Source organism: Carcharhinus amblyrhynchos, chromosome 11 (assembly GCF_965287045.1).
Source record: "Carcharhinus amblyrhynchos chromosome 11, sCarAmb.v2.hapA, whole genome shotgun sequence".
NCBI lineage: Eukaryota > Metazoa > Chordata > Chondrichthyes > Carcharhiniformes > Carcharhinidae > Carcharhinus > Carcharhinus amblyrhynchos.
Window position 1 is genome coordinate 40,376,505 of NC_137334.1, and position 19,085 is coordinate 40,395,589.

At 41.3% G+C, this 19,085-nt stretch overlaps 1 protein-coding gene across 3 annotated transcripts in view; it reads left to right on the forward strand.

The window, feature by feature from the left end:
- LOC145350053 (zinc finger protein 385B-like) overlaps nucleotides 1-17,442 on the forward strand; it is a 121,178-nt gene extending 103,736 nt beyond the window's left edge. For all 3 annotated transcript variants that reach the window (XM_080198897.1, XM_080198898.1, XM_080198899.1), the window contains 4 exons: nucleotides 10,361-10,639; nucleotides 12,379-12,557; nucleotides 12,675-12,776; nucleotides 16,008-17,442. In XM_080198897.1, the coding sequence (XP_080055023.1) occupies nucleotides 10,361-10,639; nucleotides 12,379-12,557; nucleotides 12,675-12,776; nucleotides 16,008-16,223 (776 nt within the window). In that variant the 3' untranslated portion in view covers nucleotides 16,224-17,442. The remainder of the gene's footprint in view (nucleotides 1-10,360; nucleotides 10,640-12,378; nucleotides 12,558-12,674; nucleotides 12,777-16,007) is intronic.
- The last annotated feature ends 1,643 nt before the right edge of the window (nucleotides 17,443-19,085 follow it).

Consider the following 19,085-nt stretch of genomic DNA (forward strand, 5'->3'; position numbering starts at 1 on the left):
ATAATAGTCAACTTAGCATGGCCAGTCAACTAAACCGTACATCTTTGGAGTGTTGGAGGAAACACACCTGGAGGGAACCACGCAGACATGGGGAGAACATGCAAACCACACACAGACAGTCACCCAAGGCCGTAATTGAACCTGGGTCCCTGGTGCTGTGGGGCGGCAGTGCTAACCACTGTGCCATTTTATCCCAGCTTCTTGACAATTATTTGAACCAAGCTATTTTATTCCATTATTTTTAGTATTTGGGCATTACTGGAAATTTATTATCCATCCCTAATTCCTCTTGAGAAGGTCTTGCACCACTGCCTTGAGCCAATACAATGCATGTGATGAAGGTATTCTCACAGTGCTGTCTGGGGATAAATTTTAGGATTTTCAACCAATGATGATGAAAGAGTGATGATATAGTTCCACATCCAGAGGGTACATGTTTTGAAAGGGTACTTGAATGTAGCAGTCTTCGTGTACATCTACTTCTCTTGTCCTTCTAGGCAGTGGAATTTGCAAGATTAGGGTGTCAATTGAAGAAGCCTCAGCGAATCGCTGCATTGCATCTTATATATGGTATACACTTGAGCCACACTGCATAGGGAGGGAGTGATGCTTAAGGTGTGGATCAGGTGCCAATCAAGGTGTCAAGTTTCTTGAGTGTTGTTAGAACTGCACTCAGCTGGACAAATGGCGAGTATTCCACCATGCTTTTGATTTGTGCCTTGTAGATGGTGGCAAAACTTTGAGGACTCACTCGTCGCAAAATACCAACCTCTCTTGTAGCCATAGGGGACATTTTAAGTCCAGGACAAGCATGAAAAAAGGAAGCATTCTGATCCATTTTTTGAATCCAAATCTGCAATCATATGCACTCAGTGCATGAAAAAAACAGCAAAAAACATTTCTCGACTGTATGAGGAGGGCGGGGCTTAAATCATCTAAATGCTGGCTAAGAGCAGCAGAGGTTGCCATTGCACATGCACAGGGCCCTCTGCTCTGAGAGACCCATGCATGTACAGTGGCATCTCTGCCTGTCACTCAGTCTATGCTGCTTTCAGCTTGCCTCCGTGGCATAAAGCAGGCCTCCCCCACAGCTACCGTTGGGACCTGCATCCTATTGCAACACCCTCCCTTGCCAGACCGATCAGCCCCTGCGACCCACCCAATCACCTAGCCCTTCCCTCCCCACTGATTTCAACTACAGAATGGTAGCAGATTCTCCTTCTTCACCCCTACACCCTCATCAATCGCAACTCCAGAGTGGCAGCAGGCCCCCCTTCTCCCCCCTCACCGATCACAAATGCAGAGTGGTAGTGGGCCCCCCTCCTTCCCCCACTGACCGCTGTGCAGAGTGCGCAATGGTTCAACCTCCCCACCACTAATTGACCCACAATCAGTGTGGCCCTGGCCCCACCCAGTGCCCGATGGGCAGTGCAGGGTGTCAGGCTGGCACTGCCATGATGCCAGGCTAGCATTGCCTAAGGGGCATCCCCCCCTTGTCCCTGACCTTGTTGAGGAAGGGCCTCAACGACCTCTGGTTCTACTGGCAAGGCCATCACATCTGGTCCCCATTGCTGGGCATCAGCTGTGATTAGCGCCAGACAGAACCTCTCCCAGCAAGGATACAGAGGCAAGTAAGCCTGGACGATTCCATCCGGGTGCTAATTTCATTTAAATTATATTAATATCAGATTAAAATAATGTATTCAGCCTCATGCCGGAAATGGGTACGAGGCTGATCTTGCCAGATATCTGGTGCAGGTAAGATTACGAGAGATGAGCAATTGGGCGTGAACCAGGTGTGGCGCGAAGGTAAAATGGCCCCCAAAGTGTCTATGTGGGTTTTAGATCAATGGTGTCCCTAGCTTGTTAACGGTGAGGAAATTAATTGATAATAGTGTCATTGAATACCAAGGGGAAGTGTTTGGACTCTGTTGTTGGATATGATCATTGTCTATACATACATAGTGTGAATGATACTTGCCACTTATCAGCCCAGGCTTGAATGTTCTCTGGGTCTTCCTGCGTGCAGGCATGTACTGCTTATTAACTTGCTATTTTAAAATAGTAGACAAAATATTTTCTAATAAGTAAGTTAAGCATTTTGATATTAATACTCATACAATGCAGTTCCAAAGACAAAATGAAGCCACAGATGGCAAGGCTAAAACTGGAGCAGTGCCTTTTGATTAAAAGCATTGGGCCCATGTGTGAGAGAACAAGAAAATGAATGGTAAGAATGAAAATAATAGTTTGAATAGAGATAAAAAATTAGTGGCTCCAACTGGACTATCCACATTTAAGTTGATCTGATATGGTAGAAATATGGGGGAAGTAGATTGACATAATTTTGTGATGCTATTTGCTCAATGAATCTCAAGCTCTCTCCTGACATTTTGTTCCACTATTAAATACAATAAGCTTACCAAAGTTTCGTTATATTTAAAGGATAGGAGCTTTTCTAAATGCGATGATTGTAATCTGTGTAGGAACAAATAAGACTTCGCTCACAAAAAAGAACAATTTGTGAAAAGATAGCAGGAGCTGAGTCAACACTGAGAAGGACTGCATACAAAAATACTGGAGTCCATTAATAAATGTGCAAAATGGGCAAATTAAGTTCAACACAGATAAATGTGAGTTAGCATATTTTAGTAGACAAAATAGGGAGGGCCCTATCACTTGGATGGTGTAAGTCTAGGTGAAGAAGAGGAATAAAGTGTTCTCGGAGTACAAATGCGCCAATCACTGAAAGCTGCGCCACAGGTTAGCAAGGCCATTAAAAAGCAAACAAAGCACTAGGTTTTATTTTTCGAGAGATAGAACTGAGAAGTAGGAAGGTCATGCTGAAGCCGTATAGAACATTGATTAGGCTATATTTAAGATGCTGCATGCAATTCTGTTTGCCATATTATTAAAAAATGATGCAGAGGCGCTACAGAGGGTAAAAAGAAGATTTACAAGGATGATCAAAAATGCATGTGTACACATATCAGGAAAAGATTGATAGGCTGGGTTTCTTTTTTCTTGAAAAATAAAGGCTGAGTGGTGACCTAATAGAGGTTTTTAAATTTAATAAAGTCTTTGATAAGAGTGGACACAGAGAGATTGTTTTCATTTGTGGGGAAGTGCATAAACAGACACTATCAATATAAAATAGTCACCAAGAACTCCAGTAAGGAATTCAGAAGAAACCTCTTCACTGAAAAATTTGGAATGTGCTACCACAGGATAGGTTGAAGCATTTAAGGGGTAACTGCATAAGCATTTCAGGGTGAGGAATTGAGGGTTACAATGGTAGATGTAAATGAAGAAAGATGGGAGGAGCTTAAGTGGACCATAGATATTGATATTGACCACTTTGGTCAAATGGCCTCTTTTTGTGCCATATGTCCAATGTAATCCTGTGGAATTTCATACTTAAAAGAAGCTGCAGGGATTGCTGTTTATACAATGTCTAATTCTAGTTAATTTATTTATTGAAGAATCATTTACATACTGCTACAAAATTCCAGAAAATAGCATTTTTTGGAATTCATATTGATTCATTTTATGTTTGGTTGCTTTGGCTACCTTCTGCAAAATAATTTGCTCAGTTGCCACCTGAGATCCAGAATTAACACCAAGGAGCAAAAACTCCTAAGAATTATCCCAAGGTAAAATTCTTACCATGAAATGATCCAGTACAGAATGAGATCATTTGGCCCATTGTGTCTATGCTGACTCTTTGGTAAAGTTATCCAGTTAATCCCATTCATTGCTCTTTCCCTTTTTTCCCCTTCAATTATTTATCCAATTCTCTGTTTATTACTATTGTATTGAATCTGCTTCCATTATCCCTTCAGGCAGGGCTTTCCAGATCACATCAACTGGCTGTGTAAGAAAATGTTTCCTCATGTCACCTTTGGTTCTTTTGCCAATTACTGCTAATCTTTCTCCTATTTCCTTTATTAAAACCATTCATGATTTTGAACACATTTATCAAATTTCACCTCTTCTCTCTTCTCTGCTCTAAGGAGAACAACACCAGCTTCTCCAATATCTCCACATAACTGAAGTCCCCCATCCATGGTAAGAAAGAAAGACTTGAATTTGTGTACCACTACTCACAAACACGACATGTCTCAAAGCACTTTAGTCACAACAAAGTACTTTTTAAAGTTTAGTCACTGTTGTAATGTTATAAATGCAGCAGCCAATATGCAGTCAGCTAACTCCCACAAGCAGCAATGTGATAGTTTGACTAGATGAATTGGTTTTTATGATGTTGGTTGAGGGATAAACATTGATAAGGACATCAACAATTCCTCCTGCTCTTCTTTGATGCAGTGGTGTGGGATCATTTGTATCCACTCAAGCTAGCAAATAGGGCTGTGGATTAACATCTTATGCAAGACAGAGCACCTGCAGCAGTGCAGTGCCCCCTTGAATTTGATGCTTCAGCCCTGGAGTTGGATTTGAACCTGGAACACTTGTGATTCAGAAGCAAGCATGGTGGAACCCTTAGGAGTAGACAGGCAGAGAGATCTGGGTGTACATGTCCATCGATCACTGAAAGTGGCAAGCAGGTGGATAAGACAGTTAAGAAAACATACAGCATGCTTGTCTTCATCGGTCAGGGCATCAAGTGTAAATATTGGCATGTCGTGCTGTTTTGTCAAACAGTTTTTGAAAGCTCATAAGCACAACATCAACTGCATAGCCCCCCTCAACCCTTTACATTACTTCATCAGGGAGCTTCATTAAGTTTGTCAAAGGATTTTCCAGCCCTGCTGCAGGTCAACGGGCCTTTGGATATTCTCCAAATTGTTCACCGCCCACTGCAGGTGGAAAATCCAAGCCTATTCTTTTGAGTACTTTTTAACTATTACTTTGTTCATAATTTTTGGATTCCCTTTTAAGTTAACTGTCTTTTTTTAGCCCTCCTCTGTGCTTTCAATACGCAGTTTCATTCTCCCTTGCATTATGAACCATACAACTGCAAAAATCCTCCTTTATTTCTATCTAGTTTTATCCTTTTTTTGTTAATTTACAAGATGTGAGCATAGCTAGCGAGGCCAACATTTATTACCCACTCCTAATTGTCTTTGAGAAGGTAGTAGTGAACTGCACTATTGAATCACCGAAGTTCATGGATTCCAGGATTTTCCCAGCAACAGCGAAGGAACAGCAATGTAGTTCCAAGTCAGGATGATGTGTGGCTTAGAGGGGGCGTTGCAGATGGTGGGGCGTTCTCATTTATCTGCTAACCTTGCCCTTCAAGTTCATGGAGGTTGTGGGTTTGGAAAGTGCTGTTGAAGAAGCTTAGAATGCTCTAGTGCATCTTGTATGTTGTATACACTGCTGCCACTGTTTGTCAGTGGAAGAGGAAGTGAATGTTTAAGGTGATGGATAGGGTGCCAATCAAATGGGCTGCTTTGTCCTAAATGCAGTTGATCTTTTGAGTGTTGTTGGAGCTGCATTCATTGAGGCAAGTGGAGAGTATTCCATTACACTCCTGACTTGTGACTTGTTGATGGTGAACAGGCTTTAAGGAGTCAGGAGTTGATTTAGACACTGCAGGATTCCCAGTTTCTGCTCTGCTCTTGCAGCCACAGTATTTAAAAGGCTAGTCCAGTTTAATTTCTAGTCGGTGGTAACCCCCATGATGTCTTTGGTGATTCAGTGATGGTAATGCCATTGAATGTCAACAAGACATTCAATGGCATTGCCATCGCTGAATCAGCAGTGATGCCCTTGGTTAGATTCTCTCTTGCCGGGGATGGTCATTGGCTGACACTTGTGTGTCCCAAATAGTACTTGCCACTTATTAGCCCAAGCCTGAATGTTGTCCAGGTCTTGCTGTATATGGACACCAACTCCTTCAGTATGTGAGGAATTGTGAATGTTACTGAAGATTGTTCAATCATCAGTGAACATTCCCACTTCAAACCTTATGGTGGAGGGGGCATCATTGACGAAATAGCTGAAGATGGTTGGGATTAGGACACTACTCTGATGTCCTGGAGCTGAGGTGATTGATCTCCAGCAACAACATCGATCTTCCTTTGTGCTCAGTATGACTCAAATCAGTGGACAATTTTCCCTCCGACTCCCATTGACTTCAGTTTTGTGAAGGCTCAGTCAAATGTTGCCTTGATGTCAAGGGCAGACACTCTCTCTTCACCTCTTGAGTTCAATCTTACGTGCATGTTTTAACCAAGGCTGGAATGAAATCATTCCAGTGTGGCCCAAGCTGAATGTCAGAGTGCAGGTTATTGCTGCGTAAGTGTCAGTTAATAGCACTGTCAACAATCCCATCCATCATTTCGCTGATGGTCAAGAATTGACTGATGGGGTTGGATTTTACTATGTTGGATTTGTCCTGCTTTTTGTGAACAGGACGTACCTGGGCAATTCTCCACATTGCTAGATAGATGCCAGTGTTACAGCTGTATTGGAAGAGCATGGTGAGGGGCGCGGTAAATTCTGAAGAATGAGTCCTCAGTACGATTACTGGAATGTTATCAGGGCCCCATAGCCTTCGCAATATTTCAGTACCTTCAGCTATTTCTTGGTATCATGTGGAGTGAGTTAAGGATGAGAGTTTTAAAACTGAGGTTTGCTTAACCGAGCCAACATGAGTCAGCGAACATAAGGGTGATGATTGAAAAGAACTTGATGTGATTTTGGACTTGCATGCAGCAGAGTTTCAACCTTAATGTTACAGAGGGTAGAGCAAGATGTGTGATGCAATAATCAAATTCAGATGCAGCGATGAGGGTTTCCACAGCAGCTGAGCCGAGGCACGAACAGAATCGAAACATGAAGTGGAAGAAGGAGTGGTGGTTGGCTATCTGGTCAAAAACTGGTATCGAGGCCAGGTATGACACCAAGATTGCAAACAGTCAACTTCAGCCTCAGACAGTTGCCAGAGAGAGGCCAGAGACAGTAAGTAGGGAATGAAGTTCGTAGCAGAAAAAGAAGACAATAGCTTTGGTTTTCCCAATATTTAATTGATGCTAATTTCTGCTCATCCAGCATTAGATGTCAGATAAGGGAAGGAGTTTTCCCATCTTGCCCACCATAGGAATTGTAGTGGGTAGTGTGGAGTGGGGGGCAGACCATTCAAAGATCCATTGATCTCAGGCGGGATAATCCAGTTGGGGCGAGCGCGGCCCAAGAGTCTGATCATTTAGAAAAAGGATGAAAGGGAGGTGGTTGTGAAGAGCTAGGTGTCATTAGCAAATATATACAATTTGATCCGTCTTTCCACATAATGTCACCAAGGGTAGTTTGTTGATGAGGAGAGATATTTATGAATATACTGTATGAAGGTATCAAATATGCAATGAGTTTATGTAGCTTCCGTAAAACTAAATGAGTGTTCATATATATTTAATGCCAACTTTGTGTATTAAGGTCTTAAAGTAGACTTTAGATATAAGGGGCAATCCTGAGTATGCATTCACTATCTGAACGAATGCTGATAGGGCTCAAGTTCCAAAGTCGCAGATCTCATCAGCGAAATTGCTTTCTCGGATCTTTCCCCATCCTCGCTGGTGACATGATCAGGTTCATATCCATAATGGGCTTCAACTTGCTTCACATGAATTTGAATAGATTTTAATATCATTAACCTGCCTCTTTGCTGTATATTGACGTGCCATCTGCATGGTTTACAACAGGTTCACCTAGACATGAACCTGTCATGAGGTCTTCCCTGGAGCTATACCCTCAGGGAAGAGGGGTGTGACCAGGCAGTTGACTGGTAGTGCCCCCAAGCACTACCCTTGGCACAGGTTGGCACTGCCAGGGTGGCACAATGCAACCTGCCAGTACTAACCTGTGCCAGTGGGAGCCTCATGGGGATGTGAGGGTGATTCGTTTTGATTTGTTTGTGGGCTGGGAGTGAATGGTAGTCATGATGTGGAGATGCCGGCGTTGGACTGGGTAAACACAGTAAGAAGTCTCACAACACCAGATTAAAGTCCAACAGTTTATTTGGTAGCAAAAGCCACAAGCTTTCGGAGCACTGCTCCTTCATCAGGTAAGTGGGAGATCTGTTCACAAACAAGGCAATATAAAGACACAAACTCAATTTACAAAATAATGGCTGGTATGCAAGTCTTTACAGGTAATCAAGTCTTAAAGGTACGGACAATGTGAGTGGAGAGAGGGTTGTTAAACACAAGTTAAAGAGATGTGTATTGTCTCCAGCCAGGACAGTTAGTGAGATTTTGCAAGCCCAGGCAAGTCGTGGGGGTTACAGATAGTGTGACATGAACCCAAGAAACTGACAGCCAAGTTCCGCACACATGAGAATGGCCTCAACCTGGATCTTGTTTATGAATAGAACTCCCATTTACCTGATGAAGAAGCAGTACTCCAAAAGCTCGTGGATGGAGGAGCGGGGGATACTGGCTATGGCTGTTGGGGAGGTAAGTGGGGGAGAGAAATGCTGACTCTGATTGGGGTTGGGAGGGTCTCCCCTGAGACCTCTGTGGGGGTGGGGAGGGGGTGGGGCAGGAGGTTTATTGCTGTTCTGAATGGAGCGCCCTAAATGGCGGCCCAATCGCAATGCTGCTGTTCTTTGGAAACAGCACTGTCATGTTTTGGTAAGACCATTCCCCATACATTGATTGCACGGTGCCTTTGGGAGGACTGCACTGTAACATTAAGCAGTTTGCATTGCTAAGGATTTCAATTAAAGGGGCCAAAACAACTTGTTTGGCTTTAGATTCAGGAAGTTATTTAAGTTTGCGGACTGAGAGGAGTGCCCTGAATTCTGATGGTTATGTTGGTTGGAGTAGTACTCCTCACAACTGGTGGGTGGATTACTGCATTCAGGCACCTTGTATTGGGTCTCCAAGACTAGACAGCAGGCTTCCAAATATTCTCCCAGTTCAAGAAAGAGGGCAAGCATCAGCTGCTGAGGTCCCATCTGTTTCACGTTGTGAACCAGTCAAATTTATAATAGTTTCCCATCTCACATTATGGACTGGTCTTTGGGGTTATAATGGGGTGTAATGTTTTTATTTTACCTCTCTGTTTCCAGGTGTGACTTTATTAGCAGCAGTGACCTGTTAATCTGATTCACAATTGTATGTTTATGTTTGGGACAACATTTGTCTTGGACAGTAACACAAAAAGGGCAACAAATCAATTACCCATTTTCCTCCCTTCAGCCTCAGAGTGTTGAAGAGGCTGCAGGTCTGTTATTGCCTATTTTGTGCTAGCATCCAACAAGAATTTCACCTGCATCATTTCTGAAAGTACACAAATCATTGCTTTGTGTGCGGTTTGCTTTTTCTGGAAAGTGGAGAGTTTTCTTAGCTTAGATCCAGGATGATCTTGGAGTAGAGACATGAAAATAGTAATACTTTACCCTCCTTTACCCTTTGAGCCATTCACACAGTCACACCACATATAACCAAATGTGCATGAAAGCACCAACAAGTTCCTGTAAACTGGGTTTCAGCTGAAAATTCAGATTTCACCACTATAATGTGACATCAGAACATAATTACTTTTCCAGGATGCTGTGCTTAATTATGTTTCATTCATTGTGGAGTTTAATTGAGCTTTTTAAAAGGCCGACTTCTTTAAAAGGATCTTAATTGTTTATTAACAAAAACAATATTAATGATAAATTTGAAAATATGAGACCTTTTTATTATTTATTATTTAATAATAGAAACAGGGTACCACAAACCATTATTTCAAAATGAATAGCTGAATTTGAATTCCTCACCTATCTCATTCTCAAAACGTGTTTGTGAGATGGAACATGTGAATAATGCAACAATTCAAATTCATTGAAGATACAAATGCAAAAAGCACAAATGTAAACATATCCATCTTTTGGTACCAAGAAAATACAGTTTTTATGTAATTACATTCTTCTTGAAATATATGCGTAGAAAATGCAGAAAATAGTGAGGTCATAAGTTCAGTTGCTATCTGTCAGCAGCTAGAAATTTAATGTTTAGGGCGGTATGGTGGCACACTAGTTAGCACTGCTGCCCACAGCACCAGGGACCTGGGTTCAATTCCCAGCTTGGGTCACTGCCTGTGTAAAGTCTGCACATTCTCCCCGTGTTTACACATTCTCCCCATGTCTGCACATTCTCCCAGTGGTTTCCTCTAGTGCTCTGGTTTCCTCCCACAGTCCAAAAGACGTGCTGGTTGGGTGCATTGGCCATGTTACATTCTCCCTCTGTGAACCTGAACCGGTGCCAGAGTGTGGCAACTAGGGGATTTTCACAGTAATTTCACTGCAGTGTTAATGTAAGCCTACTTGTGACACTAATAAATAAACTTTAAACAGCACCATTACAATTGTTATTACAAATTGGCAAAATTACTTTTCTTTCACTCACAGATGCAGTCAGGCTGGCGTTCAACAGTGTAACCGTGAACAACGTACTGATACATACCAGTGTAGGCGCTGAACTGCCTAAAACCACTTCAGTTATAGGAGAAACTGGAAATTTGAATGCACATGCAACAAAAACAGTGATATCAGTGGCAGCAGTAAGCGTGGATGGCACTGCAACCACTTCTGCCGAGTCAGAGGAAGAAAAAGCAAAAAAGCTTCTCTACTGCTCGCTATGCAAAGTAGCTGTAAATTCATTGTCACAGCTAGAAGCACACAATACAGGTTGGTACAATCATGATAATTAATTTGACAGTTCAAACTGCTAAACTTTCCTGTTGCGTAATTTAATTGTTCAAGCATGATCCTCTTAAGGGGAGAGAATAATTATGTGGGCCTGGACAATTTGCATCAGTGGAAGATGCATTGTTTCTTAGTCACCTTTGTGAGTTAAGGCACAGTGCCACTAAGTAAGAGAGAAAAAAGATTACTGTCAGTTTGAAAAATAAGTATAAATATACCTGTCACTGTAAGTGCCAGGGAAAAGATTAATGTGGGTAGCCAAATTGGCGTGTTTTAAACTTTTTTTCTGAGAGCATGAAACCTTCTACAATGCAATCTTCAAATAATTACTACTTTTTATAGTGTTTCACAACAAAAACATTTACTTTCAGGAAAGGATTTATGACCCTTACAAGATTCAAATCCAGAAATCATTCAATTCTTTAATTTCTCATTAAAAAAGTTTTGCAACTATCAATTACTCCCTGTTGCATGTCCTTGCAGTTCACACATTGAGAAATAACCTGTACTTACCTAAATATTTACTCACTCACAGCACCAAACATAGAACTGGATTTTACGTAGCCCCACCAGCAGGTTTGAAAGTAGGGGACATATAGAGTAGCAAGTGGCCTTCCCACCCCCAATCTGCCTGAAACTTTAGGGAGTGTCGGGAGCCATTATGCAGTCCACACACCCACCTTTGAGCCTACTGAGATCAAAGTGGCTAATTAATAGCCATTTAATAGCCATCACCATTATTTCACCTCCAGAAAGCACAGCAGCTTTAACTTTGGGATCTGACAAGGAGGATGCATGTTCCTTGTGCACCTCTGGGGCCCATCAGACCCAGCTTCTCCCCTTAGCTCTAAAATACCACCACCACCCCCTACCCCAGCACATTGGCACGGTGGGTCTACCTGTAATTGGTCGGCTGTTCTCTAAGGCAGGAATTCCTCCGAGATAGGGGGTGGCAGTCTGAGCCAGGGTCCATGGTGCCCTGGAAAATCCAGCCTACGCAATCTGGTGAAAATAGGCTGTCAGTGCTTAGATAGCTTTTGGTTATAATTATATTCAGATCTGACATAAAGGTTTGATCAATAAATACACAGTTCAATGTTATGTAAATTGTAATGTGTATATTTGAGGGCTGTATCCAATTTTCTCCTTAACACCTCTGGGCATTCATGCTCTGTTCCCCTCCAAATTGCTGTATTCCTCTTTCCTATCCCTCCTCTGCTCAGTTTACCCTCAAATCTACATTTGTCGGCTCACCACCCAGCTGCCATTGTCATTTTTTTCAATGCCAGCATTCAGCATTAGCATGATGGTATTGTTATACTTGTTGAAAACTTTGCAATCCTATTATAGCAGCTCCGACCTACCTAGTGCATTCATTGCATTGCCTTTCTGGAAGATGAATGGCAGCAACAGTGATTCTAGCAATGACAATGAACAGCAATAGTCAGGCAGCGCAGTAATAGAAAAAATAGTGAATTCCTACAAAATACAGGAATATTGGTAGACTGAAACGTACAGCTGCACTCTTGAATGATGAGGTGGAAGCCATCAAACCTTGAACATAGATGTGCCCTACATACACCACATATCATGCTTTCCTTCCAGCTGTTCATCTTGCACCCACCCTTCACGCTAACATAAAACTGTGTAGTATAGATTAATGGATAATTTATAGGATATAACAAACTATGGAGATTCTAAATTTGTTATATTACAAACAGGCTCCAAGCACAAAACAATGGTTGAAGCTCGGATTGGAGCCGGTCCTATTAAATCTTATCCCAGACCAGGATCAAAAGCTAAACTTCAAAATGGTACAAAGGGTTCAGGATTGCAAAACAAGACTTTTCATTGTGAAATCTGTGATGTTCATGTCAACTCAGAAATCCAACTCAAACAGGTAAATAGTAAATAATATCCAAAAAGGAAAGCTACTTCCAAAATCAATGACTTCTTTTTCATCATATAGATCAGTGTACTATAGTTTAATTAAATTTTCATGTTTTGTCTCTTCCAGCACATTTCCAGCAGGAGGCACAAGGACAGAGTAGCAGGAAAACCTTTGAAACCTAAATATAGTCCCTATAACAAACTGCAACGCAGTTCAAGTATCTTGGCAGTAAGTCTATAAAATTTCTATTTCCATGTTGCTTCAGTGCTGAAAATTACAAGGTCTTCAACTTTTGTTAGTGACCTGGATATGGTGTGAATGAAACTATAATCAGTAAATCTGTAAACTTCTAAATGTAAGGGATTTTATTTTGCACTTCTCTCATTATTACAATCAAAATGGAAACCAGGGTCTGAAAGTTTGTGGAGTCGGGAGGACTCTGAAGAGCTTTAAAAATGACAGGCAAGACCCTGTTGTGGATGTCTCACCCACCTCTCTGACAGATCACATTTTTGCAGCAGGGAATGGGAGTAGGGGTGACTTAAAGAGGAGGGAAACCCAAACTCAGTTGAGCCATTTGAATGGAATTCAAATAGATTCTATTTTGGCTGATACAAAGGCCTTAACTCATAATGCAGGAGTCACAAGTTGATGGAGTAATCGTAAACAATGTTCGAGAGTGGATAAGAGCTGTTTGAGTGCCATAAATTGAGCATCTTTAAATCCCCTGCCCTTTAAACTTTGGGGAGAAAGCCGGCTTAAACTTTCAGATGAGAATTTAGAGCACCTTTCTGTTAGACTGTTTTGATTACAGTCCAAATGATGTAGATGAAAAAAATGACTATTTGGTCATACAATTTCAATGAAGTTATTTGTTGACATTTCCTCACGTTCCACTGCCACTCCATTATGAATACTTAGCTGGATTCAAAAACTATATTCAACTTTGCAGACATTCTAAGTTCTCAACTTGATTGAGAGTTTAAAGAGGTCACTAAAGGATTATCTGTGTTAGATGGTGGGGTCTGACTAGAAGTTTGTTTGTTTTCAGAAGCAATAAAACACTTGAGATTTAAAAGCTTTGAATAAGTTTGTTGATTGGAAGTTTTTTCATGATCAAGTATGTATTAATTAGATTATTAGATATTTGAAGTTATTTTTAAAATATCCACATTAGCCATGATCAATACTCGGTGAGTGGCTTTGGAGTTGTCATGACTCTAGAGGAGCCTGGTGAGTAGATGAAGGAGTGAGGAAGAATGAAGGGTGAGGATTAGAGAACCTCACAGCATCTAAAGTAACTGAGACAATACTATCAAAGCAGGCCTTCTAACTAGCCTGCCTCGGCACCAACCTATCCCCCTGACCATAGAATCCCTACAGCCAGTGAGCCTGTACTGACAACAATCCCACCCAGGCTCTATCCCTGCAACCCCATGCATTCTCCTTCCTAATTCCCCTGACACTAAGGGAGAATTTAGCATGGCCAATACAATTAACCCACACAGCTTTGGACTGTGGGAGGAAACAAGAGCACCCAGAGGAAACCCACTTAGACACAGAGCATGTGCAAATACCACATAGACACTGACCTGAGGCCAGAATTAAACTGTGAGGCAGTAGCGCTTACCAGTGTGCCATTGTGTCACTTAGACTTTCTTTTATTCCTTCATGGGACATGGGTGTTGCTGGCTGCCCAGCATTTATTGCCCATCCCTAGTTGCCCTTGAGAAAGTGATGGTGAGCTACCTTCTTGAAACATTGCAGTCCACATACTATGGGTTGACCCACAATGCTGTTAGAGAAGGGGATTCCAGAATTTTGACCGACAACTGTGAAGGAACGGCGATATATTTCCAAGTCAGGATGATGAGTGGCTTAGAAGGGAAATTGCAGACTAAGAAACCCAGATATTCCTGGATTACGATTCAGTTGGGTATCAGAACCTGGACTTGTTCATACTATGAAGAGCAGCCAAAAAGTGCACCCAAGGAGTTGATTACATTGCTGTAGTGCAAAAGGTTTTTGTAACAATAAAATATTGCCAATTATGCAGTTGGTTGGACTTTTTCATTGGAAAAATTATTTAAAATACAAAAGTTGAAAAGCCGACAGCACACAGTTCATATAAATTGCAATTGAACATTAAAATTTTGTATAGTTCATAATATTATGTATGGGGAAGGATAAATATATAAAAACCTCCAAATCCCTTTCCTTCTGTCCATAGTCAGTGTGGTTTACTTTTGAAAGTGCGTGTGTATCTAAACCCCCGTTTGAGTATTTAAAAATACCAGCAGCAGACTTTTGTGGGTTAAACAAAAGGATTATTTATTCATACAACCAAAAAAGCTAAATGTTATGTCAGTCACAGGCTACACAATCCAGAAAGATAAGGAAGATAGTGACCTTCTACTAATATTAAACCAAAAGAACAGTTAATAGTTCACATGTCTTAGTGAGTCCATTGAAGAAGGAAGCTTTTTCCCACACTAGAATTGTCATCCTGAGCAATTCAGAGAGCTGGAGTCTGATATCAGGATGACAACGACTTTCTTCGAAAAGATGACTGGTTCAGTAGGTCACTCATGTATGTTGTACCAAAGGTCCAATTTGTTTACAGGTGAATTCAAAACTTTGGAATCAGGTTGTGAGCTTTTTAAAAGACTTAAAGGCCTCCTAAAAGTCAACAGTGACATTGCCTTTCTCTGTAGCTGTTGTCTTGTCAGTGATATTCTAATGACTGACCATTGCCCCAGATCTCTTCTGAGTTTTGGAATGAAACAGGTCCTATACCAGAGAACCAGTTCCATTCACATGCTCAACACACTTTGATATACAACAAAAGATGTTTTTTTTTCTCATGATGTGTGGATAACTGGTCTTCAGCTTTCCTTTGTTACATTGCAAACCTGGAGATATGGATCCTAGGAATCTATTGACAGTTGTGAATTCCCCAAAGGAGTGCATTCCAGGCATGTCCACCCATTCTGAACTATTCAAGACATTCAGAAGCTTTATATTCTGTGGTGAAATTGCAAGGATTACTCAACCCCCTTAGCAGATAAACAGTTCATCCATGTCCATTTTTAAATATGCAAAGGTAGTTCCATGGGCACAACCAATGTTTAAAGATATGAATATGACATGCCTTTTACTGGGCATCACAATAACCAAAGACCAAGTCCACATGTTTCAGTCAAATTACTAAAAAGGTACTTTAACAGATCAGTCAATAGTTTCATTTATAAGTATCACCAGTATTATTTTAGGCAGGGAAGCAGCTTTCAGTTACTATCTCTTAATAGACAGGAGTTGCATATAAATGTTTATATAAATCTTTACTGTGTCATATGAAATTGTAACTCACACTCGTAGTATGTATATCATGTTATAAAAGGTTACAACTGTATTGAACTTTGAAACTTCAATCAGGCGTTTTTTATGCTTTATTACCAGGCAAAGATAGCATTTCAAAAGGATTTAATAAAACCATTGGCACCTGGTTTTTTATCAAATCCTTTTGCAGCTGCAGCTATGACTTCTCCACTTTCTCTCCATCCACGTCCTGCTACCTCGCTGTTCCAGACAACTGCATTAACACCTGCCCTTTTGAGGCCGGCACCTGGACCCATCCGTGCATCCCCTGGCTCAATTCTCTTTGCACCTTATTGATCCTTTCCTTCCGTGGGACAACATGAGGCCAGTAGAGACAGGAAAACAAACAACTTTTTTTTCTCTTGTGTTTGTCCCTGCTGTGACGTGTACAGACTGATCATAGGATCTTCCATGGACAGTGTGATCTCAGTGCTGGAATTACAAGATTTTTTTTGTTAACTTATCAACACCAGGTTGTGATTTACAAGGGAAGTTTATAGGGTTTTTTTGCCCTTAAAATATATAATTGTTTTTATTTGGATTGAGTCTGACCACTGATGGAATCCATCTACAGACCAAGAGCAAATAATTAATTCCTGTTGCTGTAGATTTGAAATCAAGAGTCTTCCTAATAGAGGTGTACAAAAATATTCTTGATGTAAATGAACATCTCCTGGTACATAATGTAATACATTATGTGATAAATTGTGAATAACATACAAACAATTGATTCTATAGTTTAAAACAATGTTGTGCTGTCAGGGATTGTGAAATGCTGTTACAGACCTGAGTACAATACTGTTGTAACTTGTGTAGTGATAGAATTGTTTCAGGTCTAATTTAAAACTCTAATGGTAATTTATGTTTAGTTGCAGTGTAGGTACTTGCAGATATTTACAGAACATTCTGTGAACCTTTTCTTTCACTTATTGTTTTGTCAGGGTACCTTACCCCTGTAACTTCATCACATGCAGATGTACTGGCTCATGAGATACAATTCACATTTTGATGTTTTAATTTTTGCTCTGTGCTAAATTTGTTTTAACTTTTGGGTAGCATTTTTGCCAGTTTTGCTGCTAAATAATGTGAAAGATGCATTTGAAGTATCAGCTCAATATATTGCACAATTTATGACAATTCTCTTGCAGAACTTTTTAAAGAAATATTTAGGTCATTTTATTTTGCAGATTTTGACTTTTTCCATTGTGATGTTTAGCTGTAATGCTGCTGCATTCATTTGCAGCACTTCAATGCAATAATGTACAGAAAATAAATAATTTTAGAGAAAATATAATTTTAGGCTTTATTAAACGTGTTGCAATACCATTTGCCTTGAAAATTAAAGGCTAAAGAGATATGCAGTGCATAAAATAAGTTGGTGTTTGTATTTTTCAATACTCAGAAGACATTACAATTATGAGGTGCATTGATCAAATTTCAGTAACTTCCATCAAGTACTCCTTGTAAAATGTCCAGTGTTTAATACATGTCAAAATAAAACTAACACTGTCTACCATTTCAGATACAATTGACTGTTTTTCATTAGATTGAAAATAGTTCAACCATATTTCTTCTAACTTTAATAATAATGTTCATCCTAAATTCTTTGATTCTCTGTTTCAGTAATAGGTTTTTACAAAGAACTGAACAACTACAGCCCTTGAAAATTATACAACTGACAGTCTGAAGGCGTCTGACTAACTTTCCTTTTGGCTTGACATCTTGGTCCCTCTTTAATAGCACGTGCAAGCAGATTGAATTCCAATTGCAGTCATGGCCTTAATGTGCAGTTCTTAAGCCTGAGGATCAGCATGACACTATATTGTTTCAAAACTCCACTGTGGCAAAGGCATGAATAGTGGGCTGTGGTGCAAAGAGGCAATAAGGGTGTGTTTCTCTCTTTCAGTAATTGAGAGAACAACACTACAATGACATGATAGGAGCTTGTAAATTGAAGATATAGGAGCGATTCTCCCAGCTCGCTGCGCAGTGGGCCGGGAGGCTCAAGCAAAGGCCATGTAGCGGGCTTCCCGCTGTGTACCACAGCCTCCACACGTCTCCATTATCATTTCATTAGCAGACCCAGGACTGAAGTCTCCAAGCCCACTAGCCTCTCCACCCCCACCAGGAGTGTTTCACTCCAGCAGGGTTTACAACAGCTCCCCCACAGAGGTCAGAATTAAGGGGGGGTGCCCCCTGGGCATTGCCAGCTTGGCTGTGTGCCTGGTCCCCTGGCACTATCCAAGGGACAAAATGGCAATGCCCGGAGGGCACCTTGGCACTGCCCACCAGGCATCAGGCAGTGCCAACAGGGTTGGGGCTTCTGGGGAAAGATTGGTGCGGGTGGGGGGGTCCCACTGCCACTCTGCATTCGGGCTGGCCCTTGCGGTGGGAGCTGGAGGTTGGCCTGATTTTTGGGGGAGCGGGGTGGGTGTAGGGTCAGAAGATCAGGACAGCTGAAGTTGGGGGGCAGGGGAGATCAAGGCGGGCCAGTGAGTGGGTTGAGGGTGATCCCAACATGTCCGGGGGGGGCCGGTGATCAGAGGGTATGGGGGTCGGAGGGACAACGATGTGGGGTCGCGAGACTGACCTACAATCGGGAGGCCAACAATGTGGGCCTACTGTGCATGCACCAATCTTGGTGATTTCACAGATTGCCACATGCACAGTGACCTGTTTAGTGCTATGTTGCTGGCCTTGCCAGTGGGAATAGGCCTCACCCAGAGGTTTTTCACACTAGTGAGATTCACACTAGCGCATCTGCATTTTGAAAATCCTGCTGAAAAAAACCAGCAGGATTTACTGCAGTTTTTACGCGAATTCAGCATTGAGAATTTTGTTGGGAGAGTCCCACCCATTGTGGTTCCACAATAGCAACAGGCACAATGACATGGCAGCACCTGTGTATGTTGTACCAATTGTTCTTTTGATGGAAAGGTGTAAGACAAGGATGGAAACTAATAGAATTGCTTAAAAGGATTTGTCATAATATGTTCATAGAAGGCAGTCAGATTTAATATTTGTATAGGTTCTCCAATTTCTCTTCTGCTTTGTCCTCCATTTTAAAAAAACTTTAAACAATGTGAGTAACCTTCAAACTTCAGGTCTCTTCACCCTTATTGAAAAATGGATTGTTGGCCGCTAGGATATCCTAGCGAC